At 35.7% G+C, this 22,554-nt stretch overlaps 1 protein-coding gene across 2 annotated transcripts; it reads right to left on the minus strand.

The window, feature by feature from the left end:
- Positions 1-602: 602 nt before the first annotated feature.
- On the minus strand, positions 603-8,715 carry GAUT7 (galacturonosyltransferase 7). Of its 2 annotated transcripts, XM_039025852.2 has the most exons (9): positions 8,023-8,625; positions 7,430-7,461; positions 7,116-7,175; positions 3,887-3,962; positions 3,743-3,792; positions 3,356-3,654; positions 2,639-2,996; positions 2,029-2,550; positions 603-1,441 (listed from the first exon to the last, which is right to left on the minus strand). In XM_039025852.2, the coding sequence occupies exons 1-9, from the start codon at positions 8,183-8,185 to the stop codon at positions 1,175-1,177; spliced, it is 1,827 nt and encodes a 608-aa protein (XP_038881780.1). In that variant the 5' UTR covers positions 8,186-8,625; the 3' UTR covers positions 603-1,174. The 2 variants fall into 2 exon arrangements, with proteins under 2 accessions (XP_038881780.1, XP_038881781.1); XM_039025853.2 differs by lacking the exon at positions 7,116-7,175 and having other exon boundaries at positions 8,023-8,715.
- Between the last annotated feature and the right edge of the window lie 13,839 nt (positions 8,716-22,554).

The following is a 22,554-nucleotide window of genomic DNA, read 5'->3' on the forward strand; positions in this document are numbered from 1 at the left end:
AAAAAACGTTTAAAAAGGTAGAAATTATCCCACTTCAAAGTTAATAATTAACGAATCCATAATTTTCCAAATCAAATTTCTAGTAATTTCCAAAAATGTAACAACCATATAAATAAACCAAGGAAAACGAATTCAAACAACATAGAAAAGCTAATTCAAACAACTTTTCACCAAATTTCTATTATAAAAAACTGACAATTTTTTAAAACAGCTTCCAAACAACATTTTAACCACTAGGGAAAAGAAAAAGAACAATCTTCTCATTGTAGAATCAAAATAAGCAACAAACTAACCACAACTAAGGTCCTCGTTAAAATCAGAGGACACCAATCCAAGGTAATTAGAATCCCAATCGGCCTCCATAAAAGATCCTCGAAGGGAGGGGGCCTAGGATCAATACCAAAAACAACACCACGTGCCAGAATCAAAGTTGTTTAGTTAATTTCACGATTCTCGTAAAGGGAAAAAAGGAGAATAGAATACCTGGCTTGGATGCTGGAAGTATATAGGCTGAGAAGAATAATATAGAGGGTATATTGTAGCTGCCACAACTTCCAATGTATATCATTAAAGCTGCACAATCAAAGTGAAGAAAACAGAGCTGACAAAATAGGCAAAGTGCCTCCCAAATAACTCTATAATCAAATCCAATAAGAATTGTCAAAAGAATTTGGTCCAACTAGAATCATGAGAACCTAATCTAACTATATATGTATATATATCTTATATCTTAATATGAGTGACATCAACAGACAAATAATCCTGTTAAGGCATAGAACAAGGTATTCTCATTAAACTTGCACAGTTAAATCCAAAGCCAATCTTGCTGGACGAAGATAATTGTAGCCTTTGTGCATCTTTCCCTTATTTGCCACACTTTCCAACTCAGATTCTCATTCAACAAACCAACTAGCAGACAAACAGAAGAAACCTCTATCGCTTTCTCTTCGTCATCAACTCCCAATTGAATACCACAAAACTCATGATATCAGAAGTCACCACAAGCAAACTTGATCTGGATGAAGCTAGTAGTTATTTACTGTAAAAAATGAGTTCTCTGTTGGGAACTTATCAATTGAGGGCAATCCCATTTGTCAACGAAAATACTTGAAGAGTTGAGCTCCAGATTTCATGGAATCTATGTAGTAGATGGTGTGGTAGAATCATCAGCTTATCACGGATTTATGTTACACTTACTCAAGAACAGATCTTCTCTGTCTAGAAACTTCTTCCAGTAAGCTTTGTATTTTGGGATACCCAACTCCAGCCAAGGTTTCAAATATCCATTATAATGCAATGTTGCAGCCTTCTCAATGTCTTCGACATTAAGCTTGTAGTCATGACCTAATCCATATAGAGACCATGAATCATCAAGGGCATAGACAAGGTCCTGAAATGTAAGCAAGCTTGCACGCAACGCAACAGCATCAGTTGATCCGCCCTGCATCATCAACCTCTGTTCAATAATGGTTATGAAGGCAAAGGAGACCAATAATCTGATCATTCAAAACAAGGAAACTTCAAAGTTATCCTTGATCAATCACCGAAAATGTCAGACGCACAGACAGAAAAACATTGAGTACGATGCATGGAAACAAAAAGTATCAGCAGACATATCATAGAATAGACAATATTTTTTAAAAAGAAATAACTGTTTTCATTGAAAAGAATGAAAGAAAAGACATGACAATCATAAAATAGGTTGAGCATCGGCTGCAGTATTGCAATGTAACATGTCATAGCCTCTTCAACGGAAGATTTGAATGGGAAGATTAAGACTTGTTCAAATTAGGACCATTAAATTGAATATTTAACGGGAATCTTTCAGAAAAAAAGAAAAAAATCCTTGGTTTATGTTTTTGGGTGTGCGTCAGTGGGTGAGGGTGCAGATACAAGGAAGCATGTTTGTGCATGCAATTGTAAATATCTAAATTTGTATAATTATCTTTCGCATGCAATTGTAAATATCTAAATTTGTATAATTATCTTTCCTTCATAATTTAGAACAGCTAATGCCATGGGACTTACCTCCCTGACCAAACTACGGAAAGTTTGAGAAAGATCAAGCTCTCTCCACTTCGCCAGATCAATTACATTCAATCCTGAGATCCAAGTACAATCATTTTGAATGTAACCACTCTCACCCAGAAAGCTTTTAAGCTCATCAAACCTCATATGACAGCACTGTGCAGCACCATTAACTTTTCCTCCCATATCAAGGCTCCACAAGGCTGATAAGTCTCGCTGGACAATAACATCATCCTCCAGGATCACAACTTTATCCAGGTTCTTGAATATTTCAGGAAGAAGATAGTGCAAATGTGAAAACATTGAAATGTATTCTGTCCTAGAGTGAGTTAAAGTACGGAATGAAATACGGAACTCTTGAGGCAATACAAAAGTCACATTTTCATGATCATCAAGTTTAAGATGTTCAACATTTATTACTTCAATAGTTGCCTCCTTATAACTATTCCTCAAAAACCAGAGCTTCATGGCAAAGTAATTCTGTCCATCAGTCAATACATGAAAAACCTGATTCCCACTTTCCTAAAACATCAAAGAGTAGTTAATCAGTTTCATGTTGATAAGTAAGGCAAATATACGGGTTATAAGTACAGAAAAACATTTAACTTACTTTTGAATTTGAAACTGTTGAGTTGATAACCACTGATGATGCAAGTATATTGTTTGAGAATATTATATAATGGTTCAAAGTGGGATCAGCATATTTCTCGGCCTGAGAGAGCTCCAAATTGGTTGAATCAATTCTAAAATATTCAACAGTTAGCTGCATAGACAAGCAATGCATGCTCTTTGGCATGGTCTGAACAGCTAGTTGGAAGAGAAAGGCACTCTGTTTCATATGAAAATTGGCTTCATCCTCCGTCATATCAAATATTTGTCGTAACTTTTTGTCCACATTATTACATTCCACAGGGAATGATTTAGCTTTGGCTATTGTAGCTTCCATCTTCAGCGACTTTTTCTCTATCCTGATTAAGAAATTGAAGAAATGGAAAGTTTTCCAGGGCAGAAATATAAGAATTTATTACACGAGGATTCAATAAACTACAAAAAATTACACATGATAAAAAAGCAATCCCACGACCATTCAACTTAACCATGCATTCAATATGGTTACGTTTCAATTTTGCAATAATTTAGTCACTGAAATTATTTAGTTTCTTTTACTTATATTCCATACTCTTTTCTTCATTAATGAAAAGTGATTCCTTGGGTGGGGCAGTGTCATGCAATTTCCTCTTCAGGGAATTTAGGTTTGGATCCTGGTTGTAACTTTCCACTTTTCATCCTTTTCATCAATAAAAGCATAAACACTACCACGACTTACTGTAGTGGAAGATCAAGATCTGTAGTTGATTCACTCAAGACACGTTCCAGTTCTTGAATATTTTGCTTCATTTCTTGAGTTAACTTGCTTTGTGACGGAAGTTTTGCAATGCTAGGATAGTATGCTCGCGCAACAAAAAGCTGATCCTTCAATTTTTTTACCATAGAATCTTTGATAACTTCTCTATTTTCCTGTCGCCAAATACAATAACTCCCAAACTTCCACTCGCATGGTTTTCCACTTTCGTCCATGGCAGTCATACGTTGGGAAGGTTGAACTCTACCACCAACTTTAGTACTCTGAAAAGACATACAAAAATTAATCACAAAAACCACTTGAAATCCAGAAGCAGTTTATAAATTCCATCACAGACTAATACATTCATACATTTTCACGGGTATGCGTTGGTATGGCATCAACTTTTGGAGGTGGTAAACCTGTAGATTATTCAAACAAAAAGCTTTAAGCATAATGTTATGCCAGACAAAATATTTTCTAAATACTTGGAGGAAAGGATTCATTCAACCAAACCTTTTGGTTCCTGACTCTCGTGCATGACATCTTTAATTTCCTTCTTAGGTTCAATGGCATATTTCTGAAATACGTCCTGACAATACAGACCAAAGGCAATTCAAAACCATCACCCTAGCACTATCTTTAAATGCCAAAATGACGACCCTTTATCATAATAATTTCTCTTAAACATCAATTACATAAGACAATATAAAATCAAATACATCAAAATGTCAATTGTATAACTAATCTTTTAAGATAGCGATACATATTCATAAAGAATAAAACCAACAAGTGGATACATAGCGTGTGCACATATTTAAGCGGTACAATACACACACTGAAGTAGGGCAACTCCAACTTCATGAAAAAAAAAAAGAAAAAGAAAAAGATAAAAATTAATTAAATATGACAACTGAAACTCAAGCTGGCTGCTACTATATGTTATTTCATAGGTGACCGATATAAAGTGTACATTGGCGGCTTACATGAAACTGATAGTGATATCAGTTAACCAGTTAGGGGGGGAAAATCTAAAACGTGAACGCTGCTAACTCATTGTATGTTTTCAGGTGGAATTTGGCTCTTCCTATGAATATGAGGATATCAAAGTAGCGATGCGAGCCCATTCATCAATTTCATCTTCTTTGAAATTTCTCCTCAAACAGGGACTTCCAAGCTTTAGATTCACCATTCCATAAGGTGGCAATGAAGGCTTCCAAGAGGTTGTGGAATTCATATTGAAGTACTTACCCCTCCCAGTCCTAAAGTCCTGGAAGAGAGTTTTATCCCCTAATCCAACTCTGTTCAAAATATGACTATAAATCAAATTCTCCTGTTTTCAATGTACTTCCTCCAAGGGTCCTTTGATAGTACAATAGATTTGGTGCTTGGTTTGACATCAAGGTGACGTGCCATATTTAATACAATCAATTTCCTCCAAACGGACTTCTTTTAGATGTGAAACTTCCATTGTCTATTCTGCCAAGAGGGATTGATTTTTCAACAGGTAAACATTTGAGTTAGGTTATAATTACAAAACAAATTAGAAGTAGATCAAGTAGAAGCAAATAACGTAACCAATTCCCAGAAAAACCTCCCTACTGGACTTCTTTTGAAACAAAGCCTCCAATGGATTCCAAACGTTTTATTATTTGCTTAATGCTTGCCACCATCTAGTTACACTCACCTTTGCTTGAAATTGCCTATATCTTCTGGATGGGTTGACAACTAGTTGATCTAATCTGGTTCAACTTGTAATTTTCCACACGATGATTCTTTTTCTGCTTCAACCAAACACGATTAGCCTTCCTCCTCTAGTTTCTGTTCTTTCATCTCTTTCATCGCTCCTGTTTGGTCATTTATTTCATCAAACGGATTCTTCTGCTCATCTTTAAATCCTAAGACTTCCAAATTCCTTCAAGTCCATCTTTGCAACTTTGCCAACAACATTTGCATATTCTTCTTTTATTTCGAGTAGCAATTGTTGCACCTTCAGACTTGTGGTCAAAATCAATGCTCTAATACCAAACGGCTAGGATCAAAATATAAGAATTAATGAAGTTCTTGCCTTTTCGAACTAATGGTCAAACAGATCAAAGTTCTCACCCCCACCAATAAGCCATTTTATGCCCCATAAGATGTATTGAAGTTCTCATTCCATTCTCTTTCTACTTGTTGAATAACCAATGAAATCAAAAGCTTTCATTCCACTCCCTTTCACTAATGTTGTAGATGTCTTGCAACCTTTACCCACAAAATTAAGCATTTCTAAGTCCATGGCAGCAAAGCATCTGGATAATATTTCCCTCAGTTGTTACATAAAACCCCAAGCAAAGTCAGAATACTGTAGATCCACCACTTCATACTAAATAAGCAATGGTGCAACAAATGACCTTAAATCTCCTCTGCATCCCTACAAAGAATGCACTTTGATTTAAGAACCATACTTCAAGATTTTTTTTGTGAATCCTTCCAATAGTATTCATCTCCTCATGGCAGATGGTCCATAAGAAGAGCTACACTCTCTTGTCTGGGTCCCCTACCTTTCCAAACCACCAAGGTGGGCTCTTTATGGTATTAGTGACTGTTTATGTGCAAAGAGTGGTTCCACGGTGAAAATTAAGAGTGGCCACACCGTTCTTCTCCTCTGCCAGGATACACCCCTTTAGTACTTCCATCAAGTCTTTTAGTTCGTTCAATTCCATCTCAAGAGGTGCTACCTTTGGTAAGAGTAGACAAAAGAAAGACTAAAGAACAATGTGGCTCTCAAACCTTTGCCATATTCTACTTTGTCCCTAAAACGGGACTTCTAATTAAATTTTCCCAAATTTCTTTAAAAACGGATTAAAACAGAGCTATATCAAGGTTTCCATTTCCTTTACAACCTTGAGGTTCCTGGCCATTTGAACGAGAGAAGCATCTAGAAAAAAGGGGGAAAAAAAGGTATAAACTGAGACTGAGTTGTCAATGATGGACAGAAAAAAACACCCCACAAGTGTGATTGGAGAAAGTACAATACAGATAAATGGAATCAAGAACTCATCGTTGGTTCAAATAACACAAGCAAAGAACTTATGGTACAATAAATGGTTGAGAAGTAGAACAATTCCATAAGAAATGTCCTCTAATGTGAAGCATAGCCATTTGAATCATGTTCTATCTGCCTGAACTTATGGAAAATCTAATGCAATCAAATGCCTTCCCTGAACTACCAATTCTGTCAGTTTCTCATCTTTGAAAGATTTTGAAGCCTTAAAGGGGAAATGGAAAAGGAAGAGTCATCCAACCAAGGAATAAACTTTAGAGAAGGCAAGAACTCAGAGTAGCAAAAGAGCAGATTAAACAGAGGAAATAAACATTAGGCAAATTAAGAGATCTATGTTGTTGGGTGTGGCTGTAAAGTGTGAACTTTTTAGGAACTTGGATTTCAGCTCGGCTAATAAGTTGCACAATGATTCAAAAGCTTAGTTGTGCCATACTCATTTTAAGAAATCACAATTTTAAAGCCTTCACTTTTGGGTAAAATATTACATGCATTTTCATGAGAACAAATTTAAAATACTATCCCCAAATGATATGTGGCACAACATATTCATATAAAGGTCAACGGTGTACATCCACCACAACTGGTCCAAGCACAGCATTTATAACAAATAAATAAATTACAACTGACCAAGCACTATCTACTGCTGATACAAGGAAAAAAAACTACCATTAAGAGAGAACTAAGAGAATATTAATAGACCTTTGGAAGAGTTGGTCCCAATTTTCTGATAACATCATCTACATGACTAGGCTGAAATCCCTGCCATAAAAATGTTCATTGAAACTAAAACAACGGGACAGTAGAAGTAAACTTCACAATGGAGAAGGATCTAATCCATTAATATTTCTTTCTTCCTGTATCAAACCAACTAAAATTATTTTTCCAAACATTTTCTTCCCTCACCGTAAATATATACAGAATGGTACCTGTAACTGAAAATTTACAAAACCAGTATAATGCTTATAGTATGAATTTTAAAATCAAATGCCCCAAAAACAAAGATCAGTCCTTACTGGTTTTGAATTTTGCGAGTCAGATGCATATCCTGCAGAAGAAGAGTATAAATGGTGTTAGACAAATACCAAAAATATGTACTGGTGGAAAAATTCTCTTCATGAAAAGGAGGAACTGAGAATGGGAAACATTGCCAAGCCCGATTACATTGAGGCAGATGAAAGATTATATTAGTGGGAAGATGTCTGAATTGCTTCTTATCCTAATTCATGCGGCATTCATCGGAGAAAATCCCAAAGGAGATACAAATGGAGGGAGAAGGAGACACTTAAAAAGAAAATGACGAAAGAAATTAAAATTAAATAACCTCGTCATATACGATGCAACTGACACCAAAGCTACAAGTAAACCGATTCGAAACAAAATCGAATTCAAAATCAAACGAGCCAAATAAAGGGTAAAACCGATGGGGGGACGCGAGATCTAGCAGAGTATTAAACAAAGAGAATAGAGAGTATACAAGATGTGACAAACCCAATTGAGACAGTAAAAGCAACGAACAGATCCGATCAAGTAACGTCAGATTCAGCACAACTAACAACCAATTCAGAAAAGAAAAAAAAAAAAAAAAAAAAAAGAGCAAACAAGATACCCGTAGTGTGAAAACCATTGTAGAGACCGAGCAAAAACACAAGAGGCACGAGCATTGAGAGAATAACGAGGCCAAGAACTCCGATCACGAGTCCTCTCCATCTCCTTTTCGCCGGAAATCCATAAGCAGAAGCTCCGCTCCCTCCACCACCGCCGCTCTTCATACTCTCTTCTCTCCACTATTGATTGATAATGTATAACCTTCCTCTTCCCAAATCTCTCCCTTCCTCCACCTTCTGCAAATTTTCCTGTTGTTATGGAAGTGATCTCCGCTGGAGTTCAAGCAGAGTTGTGATTTATATAGATCATGAAACACGAACTGTTCATCAAAAAATGTATGGAACGCGTCAGTATTCTCCAGTAATGCGAAGAAATAAGGATTGTTGTTGATGAACTTGGAATCTCCAATGGCTCCCGTTCTCAATTCTCCCGCTCCATCGCTCAGTTGCAATGGATCAGATACGAATTTCTCGAATGTGGGTTCAGAGGGATTTTGTGCGTGAAAGAAAGAGCAGTCGCGAGTGAGAAAGGACTTGAACCGGACGATGAATTGTGGGGATTTTCAGTTTTCTTTTTTCTTAAAAAAAAATTGAGCTAAATTTGTAATTTACATCGGCTCAAAATGTTACGCATTTATCTAAGTTTTGAGTTTGGTTTTTATTTATTTTCTTTATCTTAAAATAGTATAATTTTTCTCCATTTGAATTTCGCTTTCATTTAATCTCTAAATTTTATATTTTATACTTTTATTTTTGAATTTTTATTAATGCTCACTTTTATAAATAGACTTCATTAATATTCACTTTGGTCTTTGGTATTATTCTCGTTTTAATTAATTTAAAATAAGTAATAAAAAAAATGAAAACTAATTTATTTATATGAATTAATAGATATTATCAGTAAGTATTGGAAATTAATATTTAATTAAAAATCATGAAATTAAGGGATCAAATTAAAATAAAATTTCATATTCTTTTTTAAAAGATAAATATAACATTTTGAAACTAAGAATAATTAAGAATTAAATTTAAATTTAAGGGTAAAAGTGTGATATTTTGAAACCTAAGAATTAAATGGAAACCTAAACCTCATCCGAAACTTTGGGAGCAAAAGGTTTTTTCTTTTAATTTTGTATCAATGGGATCTCCAAACTTTAAAAAATGTTTAATATATATTTGAATTTTTAATTTTGTGTCAAACAAATGTCTGAACTTTAGAATTGAGCTACGCTTTTGTTAGCAATTAGATACGAGATTGAAAGTTCAGAAACATGTTAAACGGTTTAATGATTTTTTTTAAAAAAAGTTTAGAGACCTAAATTTACTTTAATTACAAGTTTAACCCATAGATTTTCGTATTTATATCTAAACCATTTTGATTAACTTCTTCAACATTTTCTAGAAATATATAGTACTATTATATACGAAATTTAACTTTATATTTAATAAATTTGTTGGTTTTAAATAACGAAAATATTTCAAGAAATTAATCAAAAGTAAGAGGTGAATAACATTCACGGACAAATTTATCTTTACTCTTAAATTGCTATTGTCATTAATTTAATGTTTAAAATACTAATCAATCAATTATATAATTTATCACTGTTTTTTTCTTTATTATATTTTTAAGAATAGAGTACGTGTCACTAACTTTGAGGTATGCTCATTTTAATTTATTATTTTAAATCATTACAATTAAAACAATCATATTACAAAAATAAAAATACGGGTCAAAATAAGTATAGCTTTGTTTATATATTTATTAACACCCAAGAGGTTTACAGTTTGAATACCCCTATTTTATTGTACTAAAAAAAGTTAATCAAAGATTTCGATCATTAGTGTATTTTTAAAATGTGACCTTTTTAATTTACTCCGTTTACTTTTATACTAATTTTTTAATCACAATCATTATTACATAACACTATGCTTTGTAAATTCCTTAAAATAATGCTAAAAGATTTTTGTTACTTAAAAAATTTAGGACAAATATCAATTTATACTCTTAAATTTTTAGATTTGTATAATTAAAACCTCAAATTAATAATTGTATCGATTTAAACGGTATAACTTTTATAAATAAATCAATCTATACTCAAATAAGGTTTTGTTTTTTTTTTTTTAAAAAAAAAAAAGACAAAGATATGAAGATGAAAAACCACTCATATTAATGAAAAATCAATACTAGTCATTTGATTTTAACATTTTTCTCTAATAAGAGTGTTCAAAAAATTCAATTTATATCTAAATCATTTTGACTAAATGTGCTTCAACACAATCCAACCCACAAGCATCCCTACTCTCTAATAGTATGTTTTTTCATGCATTTAAAAAAGTCTATACACATGTGAAAATTATGCATTATTTGTTTTAAAATTGAATCGTACTAGAAGTCCAAATGTATTCATTTATAAAACTTTAAGTTTTTTATTTCATCTTATATATATATATTGACAATGTGTCGGGTGAGGAGATGGAACTTGAGATTCTGAAGTTGATAGTACAAGTTTATACCAACTATGGCTCATGTTGGTACTTTAAGATTTTTAGTCGGTACTATTGAGTTGGAAGTCCAAGTGATACCTACCTCCAAAGTTTAGATTTATATATTGACGGTCACACTAATAAAATATAGGTTTAAATCCTATTTTGGTCACTAAACTTTGAATCTTATACTATTTTGGCACATAAACTTTTAAAAACATTCGTTTTGATCCCTAAATTTTTAAAAAGTGTTTATTTTGGTCTATGTTATTGAGATTCAAAATTTAGGGACCAAAATAGAACAAGATTTAAAGTTTATGACTAAAATACAACCAATTATTTGTACGGATCCCAAGATTTCTTAATCATAGATTACTTCAAATCATCTATTAATTAAAAAAGTAATAAATGTAATTAATGATATAATAATCTAATAAATGAAATCAATTACAAAATTATGTTATTTATCAATAATAATCGCACGACCCTGTCCCATTAATAAGTGTATTCAAATATCCCTACAAGTCAGTTGCCTTCGGTAGGCTAGAGGTTAATGCATTAAAATTATCTACTTTTATTTATTTATTTATTATTATTATTTTGGTTATAGCTCACTAGTCTACTTTACTAGTTTACTATACTTGAAAAATGACATTTTTTTCCTCTCTCTCGTTTTTTTTTTTTTTTTTGGTTCAACATTTTATTTATGTACTAAATTTGAAGTGTTTTTTTTTTCCAAGAAAAACTTCATTAAACTTTGAAAGCGGAAGACTGGTGTAACTAAGTCCCTCGTTAAAAATTTCAAAATAATGCTATTTACTAACTCAATTGATATAGTATTTATACTATCAACTTCGAAGTGGAGGTTCGATTTCCTCATCCCACGTATTATCCAATAAAAAATTCCATTGAAAATATTCAAGGATGGCATAAGAAGAACGAAATCAATGAAGGGTGCAAACTAATCACCAGCCCTTCGATCTCGTCAGTAACAGTTTGGGCTTCCAAAATCTTGGTAGGTTAAGAGAATCACAAACCACCTAACCAACCCACTAGCCTCCTGACCAACATTTTAGGATGCATCAATGTTCAATTTCTATTTGTTCAGTAGGAGGACCGATAAAACCTGGCTCACCAAGCTCTCCAATTGATCGGTGTAAGAAATCAACTACCCTCTATAGTTTCTTGGTAGCTACACAGAATTCATAAAATTTGAAAAGTTATACAAACCTCCAATGAACCCTAGCTATATAAATCAGTCAATTCATAGCTTGTTTAGTCCATTGCATGTAAAATTATGTGTTATTCGAACAAAAATATCAATGTTGTACAAATCTCCAATGAATTTATATGAGAGCTAATAAAAGATAGACATATTGGAGGGTGAATGATTAAATTATATTAAAATCTAATTGATTAGATTTTTTTTCAATAATTTGTTATAATAAAAATAAATTAACTAGCAAAAATATAAATTATTTAAAACTAACTACGGGAGTTATTATTTATTATTATTATTTATGCGTTATGATTAATTTTATAAAACTATTGGAAGTAATCACACAAACTAAACATAAATTTAATTTATTTACGCAAATTACACTATATATACATATATATATATATATATATATATATATATAAATGCTAAATAATAAAAAGCTTTTGAAAAAATCAACAACAAACTAGCAAAGGGACTAAGATTTATTGAAAGTACATGGACAAAAATTGAACATTTAAAAGTACAAAGACTAAAATTAAACAACTTTTAAAGTTTAGACCAAAGTGGAATATTAACTTGATAAAATTAGGACCAATAACAATTTAGTGTTCTCATATTAAATTAATGGGGTGTTTAGATTGAGATAAGTTGGATTATAAACCCAACTTAGTGTTTGGGGCCCAACTTGCTATCTCACTCATTTCTTATGTCCAACTACACCGAATTGGAAATAGTGTTGCCCCACATCTCAACGATTTCCTCACGCATCTTCACTCTTCTCTCATACGTCTCACAACCTGTTGGGAATGATGCCCTAAAGTCTCGTGTCCTGTAGTTTGTAAAGACAGTTTATACGAATGCTTGTGATGTATAATATATGATATTTACTTCACTTCTTATCTTTGAACATTGGATGTTTTATTTGCTTCACCACAAACCAATAAACTAAAATCCCTGATTGTCATTATGTAACTTAAGCATGTATGTGGAGACATACAAGTGGATCATGTATTAAGTGATAACCAAAATGGTGTGTAGTATATGGATGTAGGAGGGAAACCTTATCCTGGTAACGCTACAGATGCGACCCACTTTGTAGAATAGTTACGAGTGTTGGGACTTACTATAGATGGTCTGATCCTGATCACTCGTGTGGGGACATGTGAGCAGGGGCGTCTTATACAAAGAGTTTGTATAAGACATGACCACGAAGTGTTAACGTCTCATTATATAACGTCGTTCATGCAAAGATTTCACTTCACTAGGATGACCATAGGTAACATGACCTCAATCCTGAGTGAGTTGGGAACTCCTGCCTTTGAGGGCGGTCATTTGATTTGCATGGGTGCGAGTGGCCAGGTCGCCGAATCAAACCTACCACTTTGGAGATTCGTCTGATTTGGGAGCTGGGAACTCAGCTACACAAGATGGAATTCACTTCTTCCCCAAAGCTGGGGTAAGTAGATAGATTACTCTCTTAAGGACTGATTCTGGGGCTTGAACGATGTGGCGCCACACACCTTCTCATGGCCCGAGAGGTGTCTATACATAGTAGGACTATGTTGTATTGTTCATTAGGGGATCAGTGGTACTTAAGAAGTTAGATGTAACTACAGGAGCAAAATGGTAAATTGGCCCAACTGTACTTACGAGCATCTGTGAAGGGCTATCATACTGTTGATTTATTATATCCGATGGACACAAAAATATATCTGTGGTAAGAAGAGTTCAACTTTCCGTCTTTAGTGGAATGCCTGACAATTAACGGATGGTGGATCTCGTGGCTAAAGAGTTTAGTTAGCTATTCACGTGTCGTTGGAGCTTCGAGCCATAGGTCTATAACGTCCCCTTGGTAGCTCAATGGATTCAAGTTGAGAATCAGTTTTTGGGTCAGTTTGAAATGTTCAAATTGACAAGAGGGAGTTCGATTATATATGATATGATTGAACTGGTTAATTATATATGATATGATTGACTTTATGTATGAGATACATTAATTGGAGGAAAATTGGATACAAATATGATTTATATCTAGTGGAGGAGAAAACACTATAGTTGATATATGATATTAAACTATAGGTTAATGAATATAATATGATTATATTTATTATTTTATTTTGACAATTATGGGATAATTGTGCACGCCGTTTTCTCCGTAACTATGCGTTAGTGGGAAGTTCCATTCGATTTTCATAACTGGAGAATAAAATGAAAATTGTTTTCATTTTGCAAAGATCACAATTTTTTTGCTCAAGAGTAGTGTTTTGCCTATCGCTTAGTAAAATCAGAGACTATACGATAGCTCGCTTTTACTACACAATCGCATACACCCGCGCGCCTTCTTTCTAAACGATCGCCTACCTTTTCCTAAACGATCGTATAGACGATCGCTGCCATTTTCCTACACGATCGTGTACTTCATCTAAACGATCAAGCACTTTGTCTATACGATAGACTTGACTTTTTCCCATTTGCTTGATCATTGTATATGATCTTGATTCCTCTTCCCCTCTACAAAATCCGAGCAGAGCCATTCTTTGGATTCTCATACCGAGAATACTAAGGGTTCCAAGTGGTGGTGTCATCTCTATCTTCCTTCTGTTCGTGTGGAGGCCGTTCGTGGTAGATGATCGGGTGTTGGTGAACGATTAGCTTGATGTTCCAGCGAGAGCGAGAGCATTCGGTCGTGGAGAGAGCGAGATTTATCGAGAAGAAAGAGTCTTCAACTGGTAAGTTTTCTTGTTCTCCTATTTGTTAATCTTAAAGCATGTTGGTAATTTACAGTATGATGTATATCTGTTTGTGTGAATGTAAATGTGGTAATTCTGTCATAATGCTTTTGGAAAAATCCGCTTCCGCTCAGAGGTACTCTTGTATAAGAGTTTCTTTGATTGGTATCAGAGCCATGTTTCTGATATTTCAAATTCATTGATGCAAAGAATTGCATTTACATTATCGGTGGGTGAAGCATGTCTACTTTCTGTTTTAAGCGTTAAATCGTTTTTGGATGTGTGGATTAATGGAGTTTTCTGGGATGAAGCTTCTGGTTTGTTTAATTCTTTTACATTTCAAGTTAATTGTAAAGGCCTCTGCGGTTTTAGGCATTATTAACTGCTATCGAGTCTGTAATTTCAAAGTCGTTTGAGTCTGTGAGTCGTTCGTGAAGAAGCTTCGTAGCAAGGGTTATTGATCTTCGAGGATGAAGATGACCAAGCATTGGTCGGTTCGTGTAGATGATGGGGTAAATGATCGTTGAGTATCGAATACTCGGGAGTTGTTTTACGTGCGCACACTAGACGATCGTATAGCTCAACAAGCTTCATCCTTAGTTACTGACTATATGATCGCGTAGTAAATCGTTTACCTATCGCGTGTTAAGTGATCGTCTAGACGATCGGGCTTCGCGGCTTTGTTGTCATCTAAACGATCGTTTAGCATCCACACGTTTTCTTCATGTGCGCTACATGATCGTTTACCTGGAGGCGTTTACTAAACGATAGGAGCTTCGCCCGGTGGTTCAAAACCCGGTTTGCCTGTGAACTGGTTTGCTTGGTGGAAAAATGTAATAGATAGAGTTTTTCATTCCAGTTTTTGAGGTGGTTCATCCGGTCCATTAATTTGTGTTAATATATATAGGATGTATGTTTTATTTATATGTTATATAGTATGCTATATAGAAAAATCCCACCTTAGGTTATGCATTGGTCATGCATCATCTCTTTATCATAAGTGTTATGATTTAGAAAAGCATGATTTATATTACGTAAGAGCATGCTCATGCATCATATAATATAAGAGTTATATTTATGAATGCATAAAGCATTGACATGCATCATCTTTATATTATAATTGTTATAGTATAAGGGTGTATGGAAAGCATGTGTACTTGGTTGTTACTTGTATGTAAAAGTTATATATAGTAATGACTAAACATTACATGAAGCATAACACATAGGTTAAATTTATAAGAGTTATAAATACCTCGCTGTTTGGCAATGTATGTTTTAGTTGTTTCTTTTATAAAGGTTATAAAAAGAAATTAGAACTAAAATCAATAAGAAAGACATGCATGCCAACTTAGGTTTAAATCATGGTTTTAAAATTGTTTAAAAACTTGGATGAGATAGACTTAAGATCTTGGTTCTAATATGATTAGCAACCTTAGGCTTTAATCTTCTAATCAGTTTAATAGGATTAAATTGACTAATAAAAGGTTAAAGTGTAGCAAATTTATCTATAAGGACCTTTTGTCTAAAGCGGGTTCTGTCTAGGCTGGGGTTTTTAAGGTGATGGAAATAGAACATCCCTACCTAGGAACCGACCTGGAAAGGTTAGATAGATTTTATTCATGCATGCAAGGTTAAGGACAATCCATTAAAGAGTTTAATATGACTATTTGAACTTGTTTTATTTCAAAGATAAAATTTGTTTTTGAGCGGATCAAAGAATGGCTTAGACTAAAATTAGTAGTCGGATTGTCAAGGTTAATGAACCCTTAGGTAGAACATTTATGGGAGGTACTTGGGCCATTTGATGCTTCATTTAACTCTTGCGTTTCTCCATTTATTGTCCACACCGTGAGACCTATCCTCAGCCTCATGGCACCCTGAAAGTGTTCCCTTGAAGGATGGTGTTTGGGTAGGTCAATATCAAGGTGGATAGAGAGAATGTTCATGGTAAGTGGGAGCGGGAAGTGCGATAACATATCCCACAGTCTCTCTCGTTAGGTTGAATAAAGTTTCTATGCATCGAGGCACCCTGGGAGTGTCCCCCTATAGGATGGTAGATTTGTACGTTTCTTTATTTGATCTCCTATAAGAGGATAAGGTTACTTAGTCTCTTGTCCTAATTTGCTTCTTCCCTACGGTGGGCGCATTAGGGCAGGACTCTGGGGCCGAAAACAAGGGTTACACTTACGCGAAATTGTTACGGGTTAACAGTTATGGATCGAACAAATGGTGGTTGTCAGGTTCAGTTCTAAGAGTTGGTTTTGCCTAATGGTTGAGAATGTCTCATCCCAGTGAAGGGGTATCTGATCACCCCACCAGTGACATTTGTCCTGCTTTGCTGGGGCATCATTGCAAAATAGAAGTCTTATCACTTAGGGTACTTAGAAACTGTTTTGCTAAAACTAATTGGTTAAAATGTGGTTTAGCAAAGTCTTATAAAAGTTTGTTCATTTTTTCAGCAACGATTTTAAAAATGGCTACAGTCACAATTGCATTATTGAACGTTGAAAAACTAACTGACGACAACTATTCGAGTTGGAAACATATGATCACGACGATACTCATCATTGAGGATCTCATGTTTGCCCTTACGGAGGTTTGTCTTCCTATTCCAGCTCTAAACGCCTCTCGAAATGTTCGAGAGGCGTACGAGCGATGGACACGGGCAAACGAGAAGGCCCGAGCCTATATCTTGGCCAGTCTGAATGACGTGTTGGCCAAGAAGCATGAGTCCATGGTCTCAACGCGTGAGATCATGGAGTCCCTGTGGGGGATATTCGGACAATCATCTAGATAGCTCAAGCACAAGGCTCTGAAATACATCTTCAACTCCAAAATGGAGGAAGACACCTCTGTTCGTGAACATGTGCTTAACATGATGGTCTACTTTAATGTGGTGGAGATGAATGGATCTAGGATCGATGAGGGCAGTCAGGTTAACATAATCCTGCATTCATTTCGGAGAGCTTCCTCCACTTTATTAGCAATGTGATTCTTAACAAAGTGGAATATACTCTTACAACTCTCCTCAACAAGTTGCAGACATACCAATCTTTACTGAAAAGTAAGGAAAGGAAAAAAGGTGAGATAAATGTTGCCTCTCTTCTAAAACGTTCCATCGAGGTTCGACCTCGGGGACGAAGTCTGCACCTTCTACTTCTAACTCTGGAAAGGGGAAGAATAAGAAGGGTGGTAAGGGGAAAGGGAAGGCGCCTGCTAACCCGCCACCTGTCGCCCAGATGAGGTGTCCGCCGCCGATTGAAAAAGGAAAATGTTTCCATTACAACCAGAACGGACACAGGGAGGGGAATTATCCTCACTATCTAAAGGAAAGGAAGGAAACCAAGGCTAAGGCCAAGGCGGACAAAGGTAAATATGATTTACTTGTGCTAGAAACTTGTTTCATGGAGAATGATGATTCTGCCTGGATTATTGATTCGGGCACCACTAATCATGTTTGTTCTTCTTTTTAGGGGACTAGATCCTGGCAACAGTTGAAGGCTGGTGAGATGATGATGCGAGTAGGCACTGGGCACGTCATCTCAGCCGTGGCAGTGGGAGGAATCCAGTTAGCTTTACATAATAGATTTCTTGTTTTAAAAGATGTGTTTGTAGTTCCTAAGTTAAAAAAGAACTTAATTCTGTAAAGTGCTTGCTACAATGTAAATACACTCTTTCGTTTAATGTGGATAAAGTGTTTATTCTTAAAGATGGAGTTGAAATTTGTACAGCTAAACTGGAAAATAACTTGTATGTGCTAAGACTATTAGCCTTAAGTTTTCTCCATAGCATAGAGATGTTTAATCTGCCGGAACTCAATCTAAACGTCAATGAATTTCTCCAAAAGAAAATACCCAACGTGGGCACCTTCGATTAGAGCAGATCAATCTCAATAGGATTGAGAGGTTGGTGAAGAATAGTCTTCTAAGTGAGTTAGAAGAAAATTCTGTACTAGTGTGCGAATCTTGCCTTGGGGGTAAGATGACTATAAGACCTTTTATTGGAAAAGGTTATCGAGCCAAAGAGCCTCTTGAGTTAGTACATTCTGACCTCTGTGGTCCTATGAATGTGCGAGCCCGAGGAGGCTATGAGTATTTTATCAGTTTTACTAATGATTATTCTAGGTATGGGTATGTTTATCTGATGCAACGGAAGTCTGAATCCTTTGAAAAGTTCAAAGAGTTCAAGGCTGAAGTTGAAAATGCATTGGATAGACGGATTAAAACACTTCGATCAGATAGAAGTGGGGAGTTTTTGGATTCAGGGTTTCAGGACTATTTGATAGCACATGGAATTGTTTCCCAACTCTCAGCACCAGGTACACCTTAGCAGAATGGTGTAGCAAAGAGGAGAAACAGAACCTTGTTGGACATGGTTTGTTCGATGATGAGTTACGCTTTCTTACTAGACTCGTTTTGGGGTTTCGCAGTGGAGACTGCGGTATACATACTTAACTGTGTTCCTTCCAAGAGTGTTGCAAGAACACCTCTGGAGTTATGGAATGGGCGTAAAGCTAGTTTACATCACTTTCGCATATGGGTTGCCTAGCACATGTACTTGAGACAAATCGCAAGAAGTTGAAACCATGATCGAGGTTATGCCTCTTTGTAGGCTACCCCAAGGGTACACGAGGGGGTTACTTTTATGATTCGTCGGAAAATAGGGTGTTTGTTTCCACGAATGCTACTTTTCTTGAGGAGGATCATATAAGGGAGCACAGTCCACGTAGTAAAGTCGTGCTACGTGAACTTTCCAACGAAACTATTGAAACTTCAACAAGAGTTATTGAAAGGTCTGCTTAATCAGCAAGGGTTGTTGGTGATAGTTCATTTGGTAGGTCGGTTCCACCTCAAGAGTTGAGGGAACCTTGACGTAGTGGAAGGGTTGCGAACCTACCAGTTCGCTATCTAGGTTTCACGAAAATCCTGGCTATGGTAGCAGATCGCATCGTTGAGCATCCGTTGTCTTATCAAAAGGTAATAGAGGATATAGACCAGGATGAATAGGTCAAATCCATGGATCTCAAACTGGAGTCAATGTACTTCAACTTAGTATGGGATCTTGTAGATCAACCTGATGGGGTAAGATCTATAGGTTGTAAATGGATCTACAAGAGAAAACAGGGTGCTAATGGGAAGGTGCAAACCTTCAAGGCTCGAATTGTGGCAAAAGGGTTATAACCAGGTAGAGGGAATCGACTATAAGGAGACTTTCTCGCCTGTTGCCATGTTAAAGTCGATACATATCCTCCTGTCTATTGCCGCTTATTATGATTATGAGATTTGGCAAATGGACGTCAAAACGGCCTTTCTGAATGGAAATCTTGAGGAGACTATTTATATGGTGTAGCCCGAGGGATTCATTACACAAGGTCAAGAGCAAAAAGTTTGCAAACTAAATTGGTCCATTTATGGGTTGAACCATGTGTCTCGATCTTGGAATATTCGGTTTGATACTACGATCAAATCGTATGGCTTTGACCAAAATGTTGACGAGTCTTATGTCTACAAGAAGATCTTCAACGGTTTAGTAGTTGTCTTAATGTTGTTGTAGATGATATGCTACTCATTGAGAATGATGTAGGTCTACTGATTGCAGTTAAGAACTGGCTAGCGACCAAATTCCAAATGAATTATTTCGGAGAGGCTCAGTATGTTCTGGGAATAAAGATCTTTTGGGATCGTAAGAACAAAGTGCTAGCACTGTCTCAGGCATCATACATTGACGAGATGTTGCTCAAGTACTCGATGTAGGACTCCAAAAGGAGCCTACTTCCATTTAGGCATGGAGTCACTTTATCTAAGGACATGTGTCCTAAGACGCCTCATATGCATCGGCCGTTTGCAATCTTATGTGCGCGATGCTCTGTACTAGGCTAGACATATACTATGCTGTGAGAATAGTCAGTAGGTATCAGTTTAACTCAGGCCAGGGTCACTAGACCACAGTTAAATACAACCTAGTATCTTCGGAGAACGACGGACTACATGCTCGTGTATGGATCTAGGGATTTGATCCTTACTGCATAAATAGATTCTAACTTTCAGACTAATAAGGACTATCGCAAGTCCACTTTAGGGTCAGTTTTTACTCTTAACGGATGAGTTGTAGTGTGGTGAAGCACTAAGCAGGGGTGCATCACTGACTCCACTATGGAGGTCGAGTACGTAGCGGCTTGCAAAGCTGCCAAGGAGGTCGTTTGGCTCAAGAAGTTCCTGATAGAGCTGGAAGTTGTTCCAGATATGTCTAGGCCCATCACCCTTTATTGTGACAATAGTGGTCCTGTGGCGAACTCCAAGGAGCCCAGGAGTCACAGGCGTGCCAAACACATAGAGCAGAAGTATCACCTGATCCACGAGATAGTGCATCGAGGGGACGTGATCGTCATGAAGATCACTTTGGAGAACAACGTTGCTGACCCGTTTACGAAGGTTCTCACGGCTATAGTGTTTGAGGTGTTGGGTTTTATGTCCTAAAAACTCGCAGTTTGTAAAATGATAAACAGTTTCTATTATCAATATACTTGTTATTGATCTCATAAATTGTATGAAAGTCTAAATCCAATAAACTAAGACCCATGACTATTGTATGAGTACTTGAACTTTATGTGGAGACATAAGAGTGGATCAAGTTCGAGTAAATAGTCAAAATGATCTATGGTACATGAATGAGATTGGGTACCTTATTCTGGTAATACCATTGGATGTGGCCTACTTTGTAGTTGTTACAAAGAGTTGTAAAGTGCTACATACGATGTGATCCTAATTAGTACATGTTATGATATGAGTAGTGGGGGGCGTCCTATGCAATGAGTTTGCATAAGATCAGGACCAAGAAATAAGTCACTCTTACTTTATAATGTTGTTTACTATTTAAGACTGACTATTTCACCTATATGATCTAGGTAACTCGATCTTAATCCTTAGTTAACTATGAACTCATGTTTATTCGGAATTGCCCTTAGATTTGCATAGTTGAGGGTTGGCTCAACAGCGCCAACTCAATAAGACTCCCAGTTTAGGGGTAAGACTGGATAGATAGCTGGGAACATAGGGTGCAAGAAGAAGTTCACACCTATCCGGTTTAGGGATAGGAGAAAGGTTGTTCTCTCAAGTACTGAATCCAGGTCTTGAACAAGGGGCCCCACCCTCTCACTAGGCTGAGAGAGTTTGGTTTGGTGATTGAATCACAAACTAGTTGTTCATTAGAGGATCAGTAAGGACTTGAGGAATAAGACGTAATCTCAGGGGTATAACAGATATTTGACCCAGCCGTTATTATGAACAACCTGTGAAGGGTCGACTTGCTGATTATGGTTAAATCATGTGGACATAATATATCTACAGTGAGGGGAGTCCAACTATGGGCTTTAGTGGAGTGACCCATTAGTTAACGAATGAGGATTAATTTGGTCTAATGAGTTTAGCCAATTAATCTTGGATCGTTGGAGCCCATGATCTGTAGGTCCGCGAGGTCCCTCTACTAGCTCGTAACGAACTAGCTCTAGAATAGCGTGATAAGTTAATTTGAAACGTTCAAATTAAAATTAAGAGAATTAGTAATTATATGAGATATAATTACATGTTTAATTTTAGAATTAAACAGAATAAGAGAATTTATATATTTAAATATGATTTAAATATATAAAGATGGATATGTGTTAAAATTAATTTAATATTTGATATTAAATTAATTAAGTTTTATTTAATAATTAATTTATGAAATAAATTAATTTTCATTTTTAAAATAAAAATAGATTTATAAAATCAAATTTTGATTTTTAGATAAAATTGGAAAACAAAAACACAAAATGGAAAAATGGTTTTTTTCCATTATCCATCACCTAACTAGCTCACACATATTGCAATGTCTTGCCTTTGTCTTCTCCAAGCATGAGCTACAACTCATGCAGCTCTTCTCTTTGCATATTGATCTGCAATATAATGAAGAGATTGGTGTGAAAACCGGGCATGCAATCCATAGAGTTTTTGAGAGAAAAATTGGTTTGAAGAAAGGTTCTTCAACAAGGTTGCAGCAGTGAGCTTTTCTCCTTCATCCCTTTATTCAAGCTTGTTTTGAGTCCCACAATTCAATCTAGA

Source organism: Benincasa hispida, chromosome 3 (assembly GCF_027475165.1).
Source record: "Benincasa hispida cultivar pf3 chromosome 3, pf3_genome.v1.1, whole genome shotgun sequence".
NCBI classification, from domain to species: Eukaryota; Viridiplantae; Streptophyta; class Magnoliopsida; order Cucurbitales; family Cucurbitaceae; genus Benincasa; species Benincasa hispida.

Bases quoted from the DNA above. Each gene is read 5' to 3' on its own strand.
- GAUT7 (XM_039025852.2), bottom strand. From the start codon at position 8,185: ATGAAGAGCGGCGGTGGTGGAGGGAGCGGAGCTTCTGCTTATGGATTT. The intron at 7,176-7,429 runs GTAAGGACTGAT...TTTTTATGGCAG, and splicing joins ACTCGCAAAATTCAAAACCA to GGATTTCAGCCTAGTCATGT. The intron at 2,997-3,355 runs GTAAGTCGTGGT...TTTCTTAATCAG, and splicing joins GATCTTGATCTTCCACTACA to GATAGAGAAAAAGTCGCTGA.